Source organism: Rattus norvegicus, chromosome X (genome assembly GCF_036323735.1).
Source record: "Rattus norvegicus strain BN/NHsdMcwi chromosome X, GRCr8, whole genome shotgun sequence".
In the NCBI taxonomy this organism is placed as follows: domain Eukaryota; kingdom Metazoa; phylum Chordata; class Mammalia; order Rodentia; family Muridae; genus Rattus; species Rattus norvegicus.
Genome location: NC_086039.1, coordinates 52,484,781 through 52,503,148, shown reverse-complemented (window position 1 = coordinate 52,503,148; position 18,368 = coordinate 52,484,781). Strand labels below are relative to the sequence as shown.

The 18,368-nt window shown below is 35.6% G+C and overlaps 1 protein-coding gene across 12 annotated transcripts in view; it reads right to left on the bottom strand.

Moving 5' to 3' along the window:
• Dmd (dystrophin) overlaps positions 1-18,368 on the bottom strand; it is a 2,367,748-nt gene that overhangs the window by 934,697 nt on the left and 1,414,683 nt on the right. For all 12 annotated transcript variants that reach the window (XM_063279795.1, XM_063279798.1, XM_063279800.1 and 9 more), the window contains one exon: positions 2,550-2,725. In XM_063279795.1, coding sequence (XP_063135865.1) covers positions 2,550-2,725 — 176 coding nt within the window. The remainder of the gene's footprint in view (positions 1-2,549; positions 2,726-18,368) is intronic.

Here is an 18,368-nt window from a genome sequence, read left to right as displayed (position 1 = left end):
GCTATCCTTCTCAAGCCTGTATCTAGTATTAGGCATCTCTGCTGCATGATGGAAGAAACAGGTAACTTATGTGAGAAAGAACAGCTTAAGTATGTTTTATGCAACTTATATATTTAATAGATGTTTGCCACTACTTAAACACTTCAGAAAAATTTCCTCTAAACATTTAGGGTTTGTTGTACTATCAGAGAGAACCCCAAAATTATATAGCAATAAGGTTTCAAATAGTTATTTTATATTTATGATTAAAATTACTTTCTTTATGTGCATCTTGGCCAATGAAATGATCAGGATTTCTAATTTAATGGGCATAATAAAGAAAAGTGCTAGTTTTATATAGCACAGGCATCTTCTTTTGCACTGGTGCTCTAAGTAACTTCTGTTTTCTCTTAAACTCCATCAGTCTTATACTGAAAATATGCTAATAACAATTGTTTCATGATTGCAGTCCTTTTACATTACTTATGGTAATATATTCTTGTTGAAACATTATTTCATTTGTACATTTGCTACTACAAACTTTGAAATAGCAGTGAATGGATGGGAGAACCCGTCACTTATTTTGATGTATATTTACATTTCACAAAACTTTCCAAGGAATTCAGCCACAAAACTGATGTGATTGGAAAACATCACATGAAGAGTTATTTTGAAAGTGTAAAATGAAACAGAGGACTGTAAAAGCTGAAGTTTTTAAAAACTTAAGGAAGCTGATCTTGACTTTTAAAGTATAAATCACAGTATTTACTACAGGTTAAACTGGTGAAACAAGAGAAAAATTTCTAACCAATTATAGACAAATCCCAACTGCAATTAACCTACAATTTGGGTAATATTTGGCAACAGATTCAGCAGATTGCACTTTCTACAAAATTAGATGAATATAAAATTTCAGAGCTTTATGGGTGGTCAGATAAATTTCCCCATCTTTATTCATAAATTATAACTTCCACTTAGAAGCCAAAACTTACAAGATTTTAATTACTTAGCTTGACAAACATTATCAGAATAAAAGGAAATATGTTTTGTCCAAGCACTATATAGTCAGGTATTTATAAAAACAAGAACCAAAATATATTTAAATAAATCTTCCAATCAATTTAATCACCATTATAAGGTCTTCATGATATATATGTTGTAATATTGCATACCATTATTATTAGCTTAATCAGGTTTTACAATCTTATTTTATACTACACTGAGCCAATCCTCAAGAGTAACATTATATAACTTTCAAAGAGTTCGTGTATAAACATATTTGTTGTTTAATTAATGAAATCCTTTTATGATTTATACTAATATTTCAATCCAAAGGAAAAGGGTATTAATTACTCAGGAATTAATTTAGCAATAGATTTTCATTCTTTACTATATCTTAATAGTAAATAAAAAATTTAGATCAAGATTTAATGTAAAAATATATTTAGATGATTATATTTTTTGCTTTGTCAAGTTTTGTGTGTACATATACATATGCATGTCAAATCATGTGTCTGTTTTGTACACATTAAGAATTCTCCATTATTTATAAGTCATGCAATATCAGTAAAGAAAGTAAGGATGTGGGAAAGGACACTGGATATAAATTCCAAACACTCATTTTAATATGTCTTAAACAAAGATGCTCATCAATGAGGTATTCTAGGCCTAAATATTCAAACGTACATAGTATGCAGATCACATTTAGGATGCAGTGACAACCATATAACTAAGTTTTCACTGATAAATGAAGATCAAAACCTTCTTTATAGAACAAGAACCTCTAGATTCGATAACTGGTAGCACAATTTCAAATTTCCTGTATATATTTCATGTGCTTTCCAATTACACAGCCTGCATTTTGGCTTCAGGTATATTCAATACATTCCAAAAGAAAGTTAAATGTTGATTGAGTACAGTAGCAATCATTTTCTATTTTGGTTTTCTTCTTCCTTTAAAATTTGAACATTTTCATGTGGGCAAAAAGGAGAGAACATCTTCATAGAAGCAGGCAGAGGGGAGATGAGAGAGGGAGGAACTGGGAAAGTGGGATAACGTTTGAAATATAAATACATAAAATATCCAATAAAATTTTTTGAACATTTTTGACCTAAGCACCTTTTCAAGAATGTAGTAACAAATAAAGTTGAAATAAATGTTAATAATAAATCATGATTTTACAGTGAAAACCATAAGCATTGCTATGACAGTCTTACTAAGCACAGCTTTCCTACAAAATAGTCATTTATGATTGCCTTTTCTGATCCTTTCCTTTTGAGGAAAAATACCTGAGATGGAGCTGGCTAAAGTTGGAATACACTGAAGAGAGTCACATTTAGACAACCCCACATGATTTTTAGCACAAATTTGGACATATAAAACAACTAAAAGGAACTAGAGAGCCACAAGTATGTACTGGCGTATGTAAGAAAAAGGCAAAATGTTATTGTTGCTATTGATATTTGATGCACTTCTTGACATTAGCACCTTTCACCCATATTATAATCTCTCATGAAACCAACTCATATTCAAGAACAGTGTAGCTCTGCTAAAAGACTCTGACACCCTACCTCTTTCTCCTTTCTGCCAGCTCTTTGCAGACTTCGTGCCACCGCAGACTCAAGCTTCCTAATTTCTCTTGTAGAATATTGGCGTCTGTTTTTGAGGACTGTTGAATTATTTCTTCCCCAGTTGCATTCAGTGTTCTGACAACAGCTTGTCGCTGACCAATGCCATCCTGGAGTTCCTGTAAGCCACCAGAAAGACAAAACAAAACTGAAACCCGGTGTCCTTTAATCTGAGAGAAAGTTTAAAGAACATGCTATGATGTGCAGTTACACCGAAAAAGACAGTAATAGAAATGCTTACAGTGAAAGTTGCTCAATGAACCTAACATGTACACATCCAATGGATACAAGACAGAAAGACAGCTTTTATGTTAGTAAAAAAGCATACTCTCAGTTCAGCTCAGGGACTGGGGGGTGTTTTGTAAGCTTGTCAGCTAGAGGATGTTATCATGTCCTACAAATCAATTAGTTGGAAACCTTCTCAAGAGCAAATTCGATTTCTTGTCCCCACAAGGATGTTCTATGTTTAATAGTCTATGAAGTGTTGTAAAATTTAAACATGAACCAAGTATTTGGATGTATTACTTGGTTGTCAATACAAAGGTGAAAAAGAACACTTATACTTTGCTATAGTATTTTTTAAAACCCTCTAGAGCTTTTAAAATAAAAGTAATTACTATATTACAGACATTTATTTCAAATTCTATTTGCACCAATCTATTTTGCACTATAAAGCCACATAAAACTGAAAATTAATTGCATTCAGGGCAACCCATCAAAAAACCTCTAATGTAGAGTAATAAATCTGAAAATAATCTATAGCTACCAGAACAGTTTTATGAGTCATTGGTGGTAACAAGCTTACATATCTTCTACAATTTATCCTAAATGAAAATTTAAGAGTAAAGTATCAGAAGATTGTTCCATTAAAAAAATAATTACAACCATGTATGTGACAATGACTTTTATTATTAAAAACACAAACGACATTCTTTCTCTATAAGCCTATTTTAAAATATAATGTAGAACTTTTAAGAAAAATAACACATTGCCAATTTTTAAATACAATGTAAGAACTTGAGATACTTATATTTTAAAATTTAAATGGCTTTCAAATTCTTTTGTTGCAGGCAACACACTAACAATACACAGATTATACTTGCTCATAGATATTATTCATAACAGATTTGTATCCATGTCTACCAAATCAGTAAGTTAAAAATTTGATTTTAAAAATTGGCTCTCTTGCCTTATATCCAAAATATACAAAGAACTCAAGAAGTTAGACCGCAGGGAGACAAATAACCCTATTAAAAAATGGGGTTCAGGGGTTGGGGATTTAGCTCAGTGGTAGAGCGCTTGCCTAGCAAGCACAAGGCCCTGGGTTCGGTCCCCAGCTCCGAAAAAAAGAAAAAAGAAAAAAAAATGGGGTTCAGAGCTAAACAAAGAATTCACAGCTGAGGAATGCCGAATGGCTGAGAAACACCTAAAGAAATGTTCAACATCTTTAGTCATAAGGGAAATGCAAATCAAAACAACCCTGAGATTTCACCTCACACCAGTGAGAATGGCTAAGATCAAAAACTCAGGTGACAGCAGATGCTGGCGAGGATGTGGAGAAAGAGGAACACTCCTCCATTGTTGGTGGGATTGCAGACTGGTAAAACCATTCTGGAAATCAGTCTGGAGGTTCCTCAGAAAATTGGACATTGAACTCCCTGAGCATCCAGCTATACCTCTCTTGGGCATATACCCAAAAGATGCCTCAACATATAAAAGAGACACGTGCTCCACTATGTTCATCGCAGCCTTATTTATAATAGCCAGAAACTGGAAAGAACCCAGATGCCCTTCAACAGAGGAATGGATACAGAAAATGTGGTACATCTACACAATGGAATATTACTCAGCTATCAAAAACAACGAGTTTATGAAATTCGTAGGCAAATGGTTGGAACTGGAAAATATCATCCTGAGTGAGCTAACCCAATCACAGAAAGACATACATGGTATGCACTCATTGATAAGTGGCTATTAGCCCAAATGCTTGAATTACCCTAGATGCCTAGAACAAACGAAACTCAAGACGGATGATCAAAATGTGAATGCTTCACTCCTTCTTTAAATGAGGAAAAAGAATACCCTTGGTAGGGAAGGGAGAGGCAAAGATTAAAACAGAGACTGAAGGAACACCCATTCAGAGCCTGCCCCACATGTGGCCCATACATATACAGCCACCCAATTAGACAAGATGGATGAAGCAAAGAAGTGCAGACCGACAGGAGCCGGATGTAGAATCGCTCCTGAGAGACACAGCCAGAATACAGCAAATACAGAGGCGAATGCCAGCAGCAAACCACTGAACTGAGAATAGAACCCCCGTTGAAGGAATCAGAGAAAGAACTGGAAGAGCTTGAAGGGGCTCGAGACCCCATATGTACAACAATGCCAAGCAACCAGAGCTTCCAGAGACTAAGCCAATACCTAAAGACTATACATGGACTGACCCTGGACTCTGACCTCATAGGTAGCAATGAATATCCTAGTAAGAGCACCAGTGGAAGGGGAAGCCCTGGGTCCTGCTAAGACTGAAGCCCCAGTGAACTAGATTGTTGGGGGGAGGGTGACAAGGGGGGAGGTTGGGGAGGGGAACACCCATAGAGAAGGGGAGGGGGGAGGGGGATGTTTGCCCGGAAACCGGGAAAGGGAATAACACTCGAAATGTATATAAGAAGTACTCAAGTTAATAAAAAAAATTGGCTCTCTTTATTTTCATTCTCCATCAGCACCAAACTATTTTATTCTTATTATCACTTCTAAAACTTTTTATTTATTTATATATGTATGGGTATTTGGTTACATGAATTTACATATACCACCCAAATGAATGTGCCGACACATGCTGCGAGAGTATGGCAACTGCCCTTAGAACAGAACCTGAGTCAGCTTCAAGATCAATAAGTGCTCATAACAACTGAGCAATCTGTGTAGCTCTTGTTCTTGCCTTTTAAATACAAGAATTTTGGTAGCATAGTTTTTTACAATTAAATAACCCCACAAATCAACAAAAGTGAAAACAAGTTCTTCATATGATGATCATATTACAGCACAATAAAGAGGAAAGCATGGCTTCTTCAACTTTAAAATTCTGTCTTGACCATGGTCCTGACTATTCGTGTTATATGATCTCACAAACACATGATGATCCCTTGGAAATATGTCATTTGACCCAACAGTAACTTGCCATTCTTTACTACCTGTTCCAATCACCATTGTAGGTAATGGTCACTATCACTTTTTAACAAAATACAAGTCTTAACAAACTGTGTCTCCATTCATATAAATATATTCAGTTGTGTTTCTCACTCAGAATCTGGTGCATAAGAAATTTTAGGTAGTATCTCTTCAGTTAATGAATGAATATAAAATAGGTTACCAGAAGGGAAGGAATAGAAAGACAAGAAGAAGGAAAGAGATGAAAATAATCTAGTTCAATAAAAGCCACCACTATGGTATCACTGAACACTAAAAGAATCATAAAAGGAAGTATAACTTTCTAGATTTTAGGCAGTAAGTCATCACAATTGTGAGTGATCATTTCTTATATACAATAAGACAGAGAAAGCAACTTTTAAAATACATGGTAGACCAGATGAAGGATGAGATCCATAGTAGGAATAATACAAAGGGAGTCTAAGGGAGTTTGGGAGTTCATAACTGGACTTAAACACATGGAGAGTTAGGGGCAGCAAGAGGCAGTTGAAATTCAAGGACCTTTGAGGCAAACCTCCATCCTCAGGACCGTAGAGATGAGTTTGATATTGCTATTAGGAAGGTGTGAGTGAGTATAATCAAAGTTGTAACAATGGGAATGTATAGTAGATAGACAGAGCATAGCTTACGTTTTTAGGGTGTTTGTAATTCATGAGAAGTCAATTGAAGAAACCTTTATTTCTAACTGTGTGGGGTGGCATTCCCCTGAAAACCTCCTCCATTTTAGAGCTGGAGGTGTAAGGGTCAGAATGTTTACATTTATCCTTAACTACATAGCAATTTCAAGGCAGCCCGTGCTCATAAGACATTGACTACAAATAAAAATAAAAAATAAAGGGAAGAAAGAACAAGGTTGAAAGAGAGGCTCGGGGGGGGGGCAGACAGAGAGACAGAGAGACAGAAAGACAGAGAACCGTCTTTCCACTCTGAAAAAAAATGCCTTTTTAAAAAAAGCTGAATAAGTATTTATTGACAATTGTTAGAAACTATTCAGGGGTCAGTTTTGAGCTCAGTTTCCTAACAGTTTATGGGTCTCAAGTCACCTCTGCTACATCATTCTTTTTTAAAATTAGTTAATTAATTAATTTTTACTTATTCATTTTGCATTGTGTTCCCTGCCCCCTCCTGGTCATCACCTCCCACAATCCTCCCCTCTGATCTCCTCCTCTATAGGTTAAGTCTAGAAGTAGCAAGCCTTTTGTGTTACTGAGCTATTCCGAAGCAAGGAGGGACTATTGTTCATTCAGACAACAGAGCTAATCCTAGGCATCTAGGAAGTAACTTATTGATGCTAAACTGGAAATTTGACAATGATCTAGGAAAGAAAAGTCTGAAAGTACTATAAAATGTTAAATAAAATCACCAAGGTTTGCAAGCAACTAGAATCATGCAAGAATGTGTTAGACTCCCTAAGGGGAAAACTTACCTAAAGAGTAAGTATGGAGGCACTTAGAAAGGGATGATGGTTAGAGATCATGTTCAACACTCCTATTTTTTTTATTAACTTGAGTATTTCTTATATACATTTCAAGTGTTATTCCCTTTCCCGGTTTCCGGGCAAACATCCCCCTCCCCCCTCCCCTTCCTTATGGGTGTCCCCCTCCCAAACCTCCCCCCATTACCGCCCTCCCCCCATAGTCTAGTTCACTGGGGGTTCAGTCTTAGCAGGACCCAGGGCTTCCCCTTCCACTGGTGCTCTTACTAGGATATTCATTGCTACCTATGAGGTCAGAGTCAACACTCCTATTAACTCACAGTTTTAAAACTGTCTAGGATTCACAGTAAACACACAAGAACCCTCTGCATTCAGTAAACCAGAAGACTCAGGATTGTAGAAGAAGATTTAAACTTGAGAGGTATTGTGGGTTAGTTGAATGAAAAGACTGAAATATATTGTGTAATAAAGTATAAATATATTACCCAAATAACAATTATTTATGAGTGAATTCTGAAAATAGATGTAAAATAATAAAAAGGAACTCCTAGAGAGCTTAGTAAACTGTAGATTCTGACTCACTACTTCTGTAGAGAGACAGAGTTCTGTCTTGAAGAAGTGCTTACTTAAGGTAATAGTGCTTATGCAGAGACACTGCTTGATATAGTAAGGTTGTAGAAAAAAGTATCATGACTCTTTTGTATTAAGGGATTTTTCTTGCCTGTTACAAAGCCATGTCAGAACTCTTAGGTGCTTTTGATCTCAGCTCTATACCTCCATGCTAATACCTATGGTGACTTTTACAGCCTAATTGAAGAACCAACAAGGATTTTATTATTTCCATATTGCAGATAAGAGATAGAATTGTATAGGTAAAAATGGACTGGTGACTTAAAATTGTTAGTTCTAGATCTCATTTATGTGGAATCCTAAATCAAAACCTTTTTTTAACTTTGAAAAGAAGACCTCATTAAATAGTGCATTGATTTATGTGAGATGATTTTGTAACCGGGAGTAATATTTACAGTGTATGTTCTACTTAAGAAAAATTTTCAGTGATAAGGCATAAGAGAGAAAAATGATGGTTCAAACAGGAAATAAAAATTGCATATGCTGTTTCATGCTTAGCTTATGAGGCAGAAAAAGATAGCACTTAATTTACAAAATTAAATGTAAAGTCTCAATCAACTTCATTCACACAGTAAAAAGCATTAATTTTAATTCTATAGTGTATAAATATTTTAAGTACTGAATTATTCATTACCCATGAAACTTCTAAGCTTTGATATCATATTAATATACTATTGTCATAGGCATTCTTATCTACTTTTCTAGCAATTAACATCTAGTTTTAGTATTGGACAGAATGAAAATCATAAGTAAATCTACTGGATAATTCAGCATAGTCAGAAAAGCTTTTGTGGTTTGATTTCAATATTTAAGCATCCATGCTTAATTAGGAGCACATATCAGGCTCCCCAAGGGAGCTCTTTCAAAACACAAAAGAATGTTTTGCCAAGCCTTCAGGATCAGAATCTCAGAGACTGCCAGTACAGGCAAATGAAGGTATTTAAAATGGATATGCTTATGAGACAAAGGTGCGGGCAACTAAAGATAGATGGAGGGTGCAGGGGAAGAGCAAGAGCTATGTCTGTTTGATAACAATTGTGTCACTCTTAGCTCCTTTTTCAATTAATAGGGAACACTGTTACATGCCTAAGTCTTTTAAGGCTGCTTAAATTAAGGAGAAGAAAAAAAAGAAATTTAGGAAGAGAAAGGTGCCAATTGTTTAGAGGTGGAAAAATATGAGACACAGTGAATAAATTTTAGAATAGTCAGTCTACTTATACATTTTCCAAAGTTGTATGAAAATACAAGAACAGAAAATAAAGTGTGACAAATGCAGAAAAGCAATGACCCTGCTAAAATTAAAAGCCCACACTTATGAGAAAATGCCCAATGAAATTTGGCATGTTACATAAGAAATACAGTAAATTGACTCAGTCTACTAGTTGATCAGGTGTAAGTAAGACAATGAACATAGTTGTTAAACAGGCAGGAGAATTCTGTGGTGACATTTCACAAACTCTTACTGCTTTGTCATTTTTCTTCTGTGCTAGTTGAAATCATTTTCACAATTAGTTTTTGAACTGAAGCAATCTAGAGGGAGCAGATTCCCAAGGTATAGAGTAGGTCTAAGAGCAGGACACAACAGCTCAGCTCATTTGTAGACTAGATTTTTCCATCCAGATTGCATACATGCATGAGAAGCTACACAGGACAGTGAGGAAGACTGAAAGATGGCTAAAGCTTTGTGCACTTTTGAGGAAAGGCCAAGTTGAAAGTAAGGAATAAGAAGTATAGGAGGCGAGACTCAACACCAGAAAGGCTCAGAATGAGAAAAGTAAAAATTGGAATTATATATTAATTTTAAGATCAAGTCCTCCCCATATGCCTCTGCAACCTGCTTTCTCACCTGTCCTCTCCTCAAAAGTTTAGATCTATATCCCTGGGAAAAGGGATGAATTTCATTCTACCTTTTCTGTTGGAGTGATTGTATATCTTGGCAATAACATATCTCCAGACTTTAAGTGTGCCATAGATTCAACTTTTCGAAAAAGACTTAAAGAGTTCTTGCTAGTAATTTGCAAACTAAATAAAACTAAAGGGAGCCAGTCTTTGAAATGAACAACAAAATTTTTAATAACCCCATTTAGCCTCTTCCTTCTCTTGGTCCCATTTTATTTTGATTTCATTAAACATTTATTATGCTTCATTAATAAAAACAGTGAAACCACGTCTGTACTTTTAATGAGTTCTTTTTCCACAAGAACTAGGAAGTCTGTTAAACTCCTCTAGTAACTTTTTTCCTTGAGATACAAAGGAAAAATGTTCACTGTTGCTATTTGATAATTGCTCTTATCATGATTGTCATTAAAAAAAGAGATTCATTTAAAAAAAAGAATTAGATGGTTTCTGTCCCAAAGCAAACATTTTCTAATGAATTAAAAATATTTATAGTATCAATTTATTCTGATGAGACATTTATTAATATCAAATTGTGATGAAATTTTATTTGCATGTGTTTATCTCATTGATAACAGTGATATAAATTTATCATTATTAGTAGTATCTATTAACATATGTGTGAGTATGCCTTTCCTCTCCATTTTAAAAACAATTTCAATGGAAAATGTTACCCAAAGGGATCACACACCCACTCCCACATATTTCGCACACTTATCTTTCACACTTCTCTCTCTCTCTCCCTGTCCCTCTCTTTCTCCCTCTCCCTTTCTCCCCACTCATACGTGTGCACATGTGTGCGTGTACACACACACACACACACACACACACACACACACACACACAAATCTCTTAATGCTCTAAAATAGGGTGCTCAATATTAAATCTGCAATCATATATGTTTAAAATTATACTTGCTTGTTTAATTGTTTAAATGATTTTGCAAGTTATGCTAGTAATCTACCAATCTCCCAAGTCACTTGGACTGTTTTAAAGAATACTGTTGCATACAATTTTCTAAAGTAAATATACTTTTGTTTGTTAAAATCAATGGCTAACCCTTTCTAGGTTCACAGATTTTTTTCAGTTCTTGGTTTGGTCTTTGTTTTTTTTTTTTTTTTTTTTTTTTGTTTTTTTGTTTTTTTGTTTTCCTACATTTGCTCTGATTTCTTAAGGAAACAAATAGGCCTTTCTCTGCTAAAAAGGAATTCTTGTCTGACAAACAAGATTGTTCTTTATTAAGTGATCATGGTTATATAACTCACTACTTGGACATACTATTTAAGTACAGTTAGATCTTTCACCTTGGAACATAGTCCACATAACCAAATATATAGTGGCTTTTATTACAGAATATTAGAAAGGATAGATAAGTAAGTTAAAACTCCTCATTTCTTTGGAGCTGCACGAGTATGTATTTAAAGAAACATTTGGTGGGTAGATCAGGATAAAGTATGTATGCATATATTTATAGAAATGACAACACAACCATTTAAAATAAAGGCAATGAGAAAATAGGATGGAATATGTACTAGAAAGGTTTGATTAAAATGTATGCTTCCCTGGTACTGTTTAATTTACCGGAGTTTTCAAATACAATTATTTAATTGTGGGGTGTGTGTGTGTGTGTGTGTGTGTGTGTGTGTGTGTGTGTTTGTGCGTATGTGTATGTGTCTGTGTGTGTGTTTGTGTGTATGTGTACGTGAGTGTCTGTGTGTGTGTGTGTGTGTGTGTGTGTGTGTGTGTGCACGCGTACACACATGAGCATGGGCAGGATCAGGTGCACATGCGAAAGAGCATGTATGGAGGTCAGAGGACAATTTGCAGGAATTGATTATCTCCTTTCACAATGTGGATTTTGAGTATGAAACCCAGGCTCCCCAGCAAGCACTCGTTGGCTCTTCTTAGTTGATTGGTTTTGAAAGCCAGTGCTTTATATTAGTATTTCCAAGCCTATAAAACCTTTTTGCTCTATATTTTACTGTCTACTGAGCACTTTCCATGTGTCAGACATTGGACTAGCTGCTGGTCATCCTTGCATGCAGGGAGAATAGGCTGGGGAAATTCTGGATTAAAGTGGAAAAAATTAAGTAGAAACCATCTTGGAAATTAAATGAATGTAATAGCTTAGGCTGGGAAGCCTGTAGTTATAATGGAAATTTGTTGATGGGGAAAAAGTTATTTCCAATGGAAGAAGACAAGATTTAGTTTGTACCAAGAAAAGGAATGGAGAAAAAACATATTAGATGGGCATAATAAATTAGAACTCACAGGAAATCATATACATATGGGCAATATCAAACTGACTCATCTAGTTTAATTTACATATCTATGCATTTATACATATATGTAAAATCAACTAGTAAAGCAAGAGGGGGCATAAATTTAAAAGAGATGGGCAGAAATGAGAGGTGTTGGAAACAGGAAAATAAAAAGGGAACGTATGTAATATTTTTATTTAAAATTACAAATACATATTTTTATTTTTTCCATCTTGACCCAACATTTATTGTTCTTTACATGTTGGATTTTTTGTTTTGGTTTGGTTTGATTTGGTTTAGAAACTGCTTATGATTAGTCTTCCAACAGTAACTCAAAAGCACATAAAATAAAAATCAACCTACTTTCTATATAAACATCCATCAATCTAAGGCCCCCTTATCCACCTACCCAGGTAGGCTAGAGATAAGGTAGGGCTTGACCCGTATGGCTAAGTGATGTGCCAGCATGCAGAGAGCTGGCCTGGGTGGAACTTGTTCCCTGGGGATGGGGTGCTTGTCCAATAGGGACAAGGACTGTGCCCATGGCTTGTTCCTTTCCTTAGTCTCAATAGTTCAGCCCCAGTCAGACTCAGGATAGTGGTTTTCTGTTACAAAAAAGTGCAAAAACAATAAAATAAAAGTGACTTTCATTTGGGAGGTAAAGAATGAATTACCAGCAAGGAACTGGGCCTTGGGTTTAGGGTGGTGCAGGTAACCTGTGTGGTGTGAACCAAGGCTCTGTCCCCACCATCACCACAGTAAATACATACATTTAAAAATAGCAATCTTAATCTAAATTTATTTTGGGAATGTTTGGTTATTTTCATGGGAAATGTTGCATAGTAAAGTTACGGGAGAAATTTTGCAATTATGCCACCTTGCTGCTATGTTTTATTGATAGTTGGTGAAATAGACATTTATTAACATTAAACTGATCATATGTATAATGTTGTGAGACACTATGACAATTCACCATATTTTATGTAAGAGGGGACGTTTGGATCTAATTACAATGTAGTCCATGCTGGTTCTGGACTTGAGATCCTTTTTCCAGCCTCAGCTGCCCGATTCCTGGCATTCATAACCACATCCAGCCCTATTCCACTCAAATTTGAAAATATTATTTTCATAATGCTGATCAATTTTTCTTACCACAAATTTAACTCAGAAAACTAGTAATGATCATTACTCAAAATAATTTCCAGGAGATAAGCTTGGGTGAAGTTCAGTGGCAGAAAAAGTGGCTACCATGTGAAAAATCCCTGAATTTGATCACTAGTGTGAAACAGTACCAATGGTGATGGATGGATGAACGGGAGAGGAAAAAAGGAATGGGGAGAAGAGGAGGAGGAGAAGAGAAGGGAAGTAGAGAATAGGGAAGAATAGAGAAGAATAGAGGAGAGGAGAGGAGAGGAAAGGAGAGGAGAGGAGAGGAGAGGAGAGGAGAGGAGAGGAGAAGAGTAGCCCCTTAACAAACTCTCTAGTTTTATTTAATAGGAATTCTATGTTATATTACTCTGGTATCATTTCTAATTGGCCGTACAATGTGGCAAAATTTTCAAAACTGGTAAACATTGTATCAAATGTAATTCTTCAATAACTACTTAGATAAGATTTGTTTGTACTGGTGAAGCTATGAGTTAACTTTTTTTTTAAATAACGTGACTATAATGGAGGACAGGGGACAGCACATCACTCAAAGAGTTTTGTATGTTATTTTTCTTTTTGATATATATATGAAATATGTATATGAAATATTTATTATATATGTCACTTGTGTAGGCATGTAAGATAATATCAAAACCCTCTCTGTCTCTGTCTCTGTCTCTCTGTCTCTCTGTCTCTGTGTGTGTGTCTGTGTGTGTGTGCCTGTGTGTGTGCATTTGAGAAAACACTAGTATAAAAACAAAGAAGTTATACCAACTGTTCTTATAAATATCTTGAAGACAGTTTTTCCCATGTCTTGTTTCATGCATCGTTAAACATCCTTGCTGCATAGAAAATAAATGGACACATGATATCACCAGGCATTGTTGGTTGCTAACTTGTAAAAGGTTCAAAGTAAATTTTGGGAAATTATACTGTACACTAACATAAAAAAAAGAATCGTTAAAGTAAGAGGAATTTCTTCAGACCTTTATTTCTTACTACAAATTAGTTATCAAGAAAAGGAATCGTTTCCCAGATCTTGAGGATGGAAAGACCCATAAATGAGATAGAAAGGCTTATAAAAGCAATCTGCGTAACATCTATTCATTGATTTTAAACATTCAGTATAAGTTAGAAAAGCCCCAAGACAAACTACCACAATACATCTAAACACAAATTGGGCATCATAGTGATGAAGAATCTTTTATGTCCTGCTCTCCAGTTATAAAGTCATTAAACACAAGCTTCATTTATTATTCAAGTTCTAATAACTGCTGTTAGGTTTCTTAATTTCTAACTCATTATCTTTTGTATGTTTACATTCATGTGTTTGTAGAATCTAATGAGAAAAGCCAAATATAGCAACAATTGTTGGCTGGGCATATCCTTAACATAAAGCATCGGGCACAATGATCAATTCTTTCTCTATTATTAGCATATTCTAAAATGTCAACAGTATGTGTGTTTGTGAAATGCATATAAATCAAAGGAATCCATAAGAGTAAAAGTACTGAGCACTTAAGAAAATCATTTGCCAGAACTGCCTCAATTATCCTTGTGAATCCCTAAAAACCCAGCGATAATTACAGGGTTGAAAACAAACTGGATCATAGTGGTCTCCCCTTTCAATTTAATTTGTATAGAGGAAAAGAAGCAATTATGGAATGGAAACATGTCCTAGGGTTTTGGCTCTAGCAATGTTTTCCTCCTAATCCACCATTTAGCATTAAGAATCTTTCCATTTAAGTAAAGCCTCAAAGGAAGTATTTTTAAGCCAGTATTAACAGCCCTTCTAAAAATGGTTTCTCTTACTGACTTATTTGAATGGCATGTGGATTTTCCTACCAGTCTAGGAACTACCAAATTATTCATTTGACCCAGGCTCTTGCTTCTCTCCAGGCTACTATCTATATTACTGATTACTTTGTAGGTCTTGCATAGTTGATCCTATTTTCACAGTTGTTGTATATACTCTGGTCATTTAGAAATACATCCTCCAAATTGCTTCCCCTCAAATTCTTTCACTATACAATATTGTGTACAATCATTCTAGATTAAACTTCCAGATAGAAAAAACTACTGGTGGGCAAATCTATTGGTAGATTTCCTAATTAAAAAAATACTGATTTCTTGCTGCTGGGGATTTAGCTCAGTGGTAGAGTGCTTACCTAGGAAGCGCAAGGCCCTGGGTTCGGTCCCCAGCTCCGAAAAAAAAGAATCAAAAAAAAAAAATACTGATTTCCTTGCCTACCAAAACAGATACAACATAGGAAACATTCAGAACTTTTTATCAAGTCAGTAGAAAAATAATTTAGTCATAAGTAAATGAGTTCCCAATCCTATATGCATGCTTTTTGTACAGGTGGCAACTCCATTGCAATGGGGATGCTTTATTCATTCCTCAAATCCAACACATAAAGACTTATTTCTACTGATAAAATTGTTACACTCTCATGCACTAGACCAGGAGCTCCAAGGAAGCAGAAATGAACTGTTTCTGTCCTCCAATGCCTCCCATTCTAGCCAAATGTCTGGTACATTAGGATACTTAGAAATATTTTATTTTAAATGAATAAATGAGTGACACATATCAAATGATGTCCTATTAGCAAATTCCTATCTGTTATTTATATAAGATCGCATAGCAACACAAACTAGAGTTACATTATGGTGGCTTTCAAAACCTACCCATTTAGACTTCATGATTTCAATTTGAAGTTTATGATTATACTTGAGTTTTCTAACATGTTCTTGTTTAAGACTTTTAGAAAACTAAATATCTATGTGAAATATTGATTTCTTTTACTCAATGTAAGAATTTTGTATATATATAGATGGTACAATGACAAAAATCACTATTAAAATAATTTCTGGGTTTTTTAATCATGCAGTGTTCTTCTAAATGAATAATTGCTGCTGATGGTTATGAAGAGACTATTGTAAGCATCTGGTCAAAAAATGAAAAGAAAAAACACTTGCTCCTTCATATAAATGTCAGAGAGGCCATGAAACAGTGCTTCTATGAAGCTAATGTACTTTTCCATGAATAGCAGCACTAAAATTAAATAAACTTCAAAACAAGCAAGAGTAATAGAATCCAAATGGGACAAATCTGTTTCTCAACTCCAAATTTCAGCATGCAAAAATGAAATCAAAGTCACATATCAACAAGTTACCTAAAACAAAGGAAGATGTAATCCTGACAAGGTAATATGTATATGAATATTCAATGGCACATAACTGATAAGTAATAGTGCCAAGTTGAAAGCAAAATAGATTAAAACTATAGCACATTCATTTTCCATAAAATTGTGAAAGGTAATCACCGACATGGTCAATTCTTGATAAGGGTAGAGAGTAAATAGAGCTCTCCTCCATCATTGGCAGAATTAAAAAAATAAATGTCCCAAGCATTTTAGAAAACTGGTTGAAATGTTTTATTTTTATACTAATTCATATATTTAACTGTTTCTGTGAGGAGGAGATGGGCATGCAACACTGTGCAAGTGGCAGTAAGAGGACAACTTTTATGTGTTAATCAGTTCTCCCTTTCACCATATAGATCTCAAACATCAAGTCAATTCATTAATCCTGATAGTAGGTAGGTACCATTAGACACTGTGCCATGTGTCTGGTCCAAGTTGACGTTATATTATGCAATGAAATATTTTATTCACTTGTAGAAATTTCTTAATAAGTAAATAAATCAAGAAGTTAATCACCAAAAGACCAAACAACCCAATCAAAAAATAGGGTATAGAACTAAACAAATAATTCACCACAGAATGAAATGCAAATCAAAATGACCCTGACATTTTACCTTACACTAATCAGAATGGCTACAATCAAAACCTCATGTGACAACACATGTTGGCAAGGATGTAGAGAAAAAGAAATACTCTTCCATTGCTGGTGGGAGTGCAAACTGGTACAATCACTCTGGAAATCAATTTAGAGGTTCCTCAGAATACTGGAAATAGATCTTCGTGAAGTCTTAGCTATACCATTCTTGGGCATATACCCAAAAGATGCTTCACCATGCCACAGGGGCACATGTTCTACTATGTTCATAGTGGCCTTATCTGTCATAGCAAGAAGCTGGAAACAACTCAGATGTCCCACAACAGAAGAATGGATACAGAAAATGTGGTTCATTTACACAATGGAATACTAATCAGCTATTAAGAATGAGGACATCCTGAATTTTCCAGGCAAATGGATGGAACTAGAAAATATCCTGAGTGAGGTAACTCAGACCCAAAAGGACATGCATGGTATGTACTTACTAATAAGTGAATATTAGCAAAAACCCAAACAAATAAAAAACAAAACAGCAACAACATCGGCAACAAAAACAAAACAAAACAAAACAGAATACCCAAGATACAGTCCACAGAACTCAAAATCAACAACAAGCTGAAGGGCCCAAGTGAGGATGTCTCAGTCCCACTTGGGATGGAGAAGAAAGGAACCACAGGGGGAGAGGGAGGGAGGGACCAGGGAGGGAAAGAGGAACAGGAAGGTAGAACATGATCTGGTATTGAGTGGGGGAAAAGGACTGAAGCCCCAAGGGCCAACAGAAAGAGTGGAAACAAACAGCCTAGGGAGGTAGGAGGTGAAGGAAACTTCATAATATACCAGAGACCTGAGAAGGTAAGAGACTCTTAGGACACAACAGGAGGAACTTTGGATGAAAGGTCCTTCAGTGGGGAGAGGGAACTTGTAGAGCCCCAGCAAAAAGATAGGGCATCAAGTGAGGGGTGGGGTTTCTATCCCACAGTCAAAACTCTGACCCATAATTGTTCCTTTCTGAAAGAACTGCAGGGATGGAAACAGAGAAGCACCTAAGGAAAAGAAGGTCCAGTGACAGACCTAAAGGGGGATCCTGCTCAAGAGGAGGCCCCAAGACCTGACAGTATTACCGAGGTTATGGGGCACTCACAAAAAGGACCTACCATAACTGCCCTCCAAAAGACCTAACAAGCACCTTAAAGAGTCAGATGCAGATATGTGCACCCAAACCAACGAAAAGAAGCTGCTGACCTTTCTGGTTGAATTAAGGAAAAGCTGGAAGAAGCTAAGGAGGAGGACCTGAGAGAGGTCCAGTAGTCTCAATTAACCTGGACCCCTGAGATCTCTCAGATACTAGATCACCAACCAGACAGCTGATATGAGGCC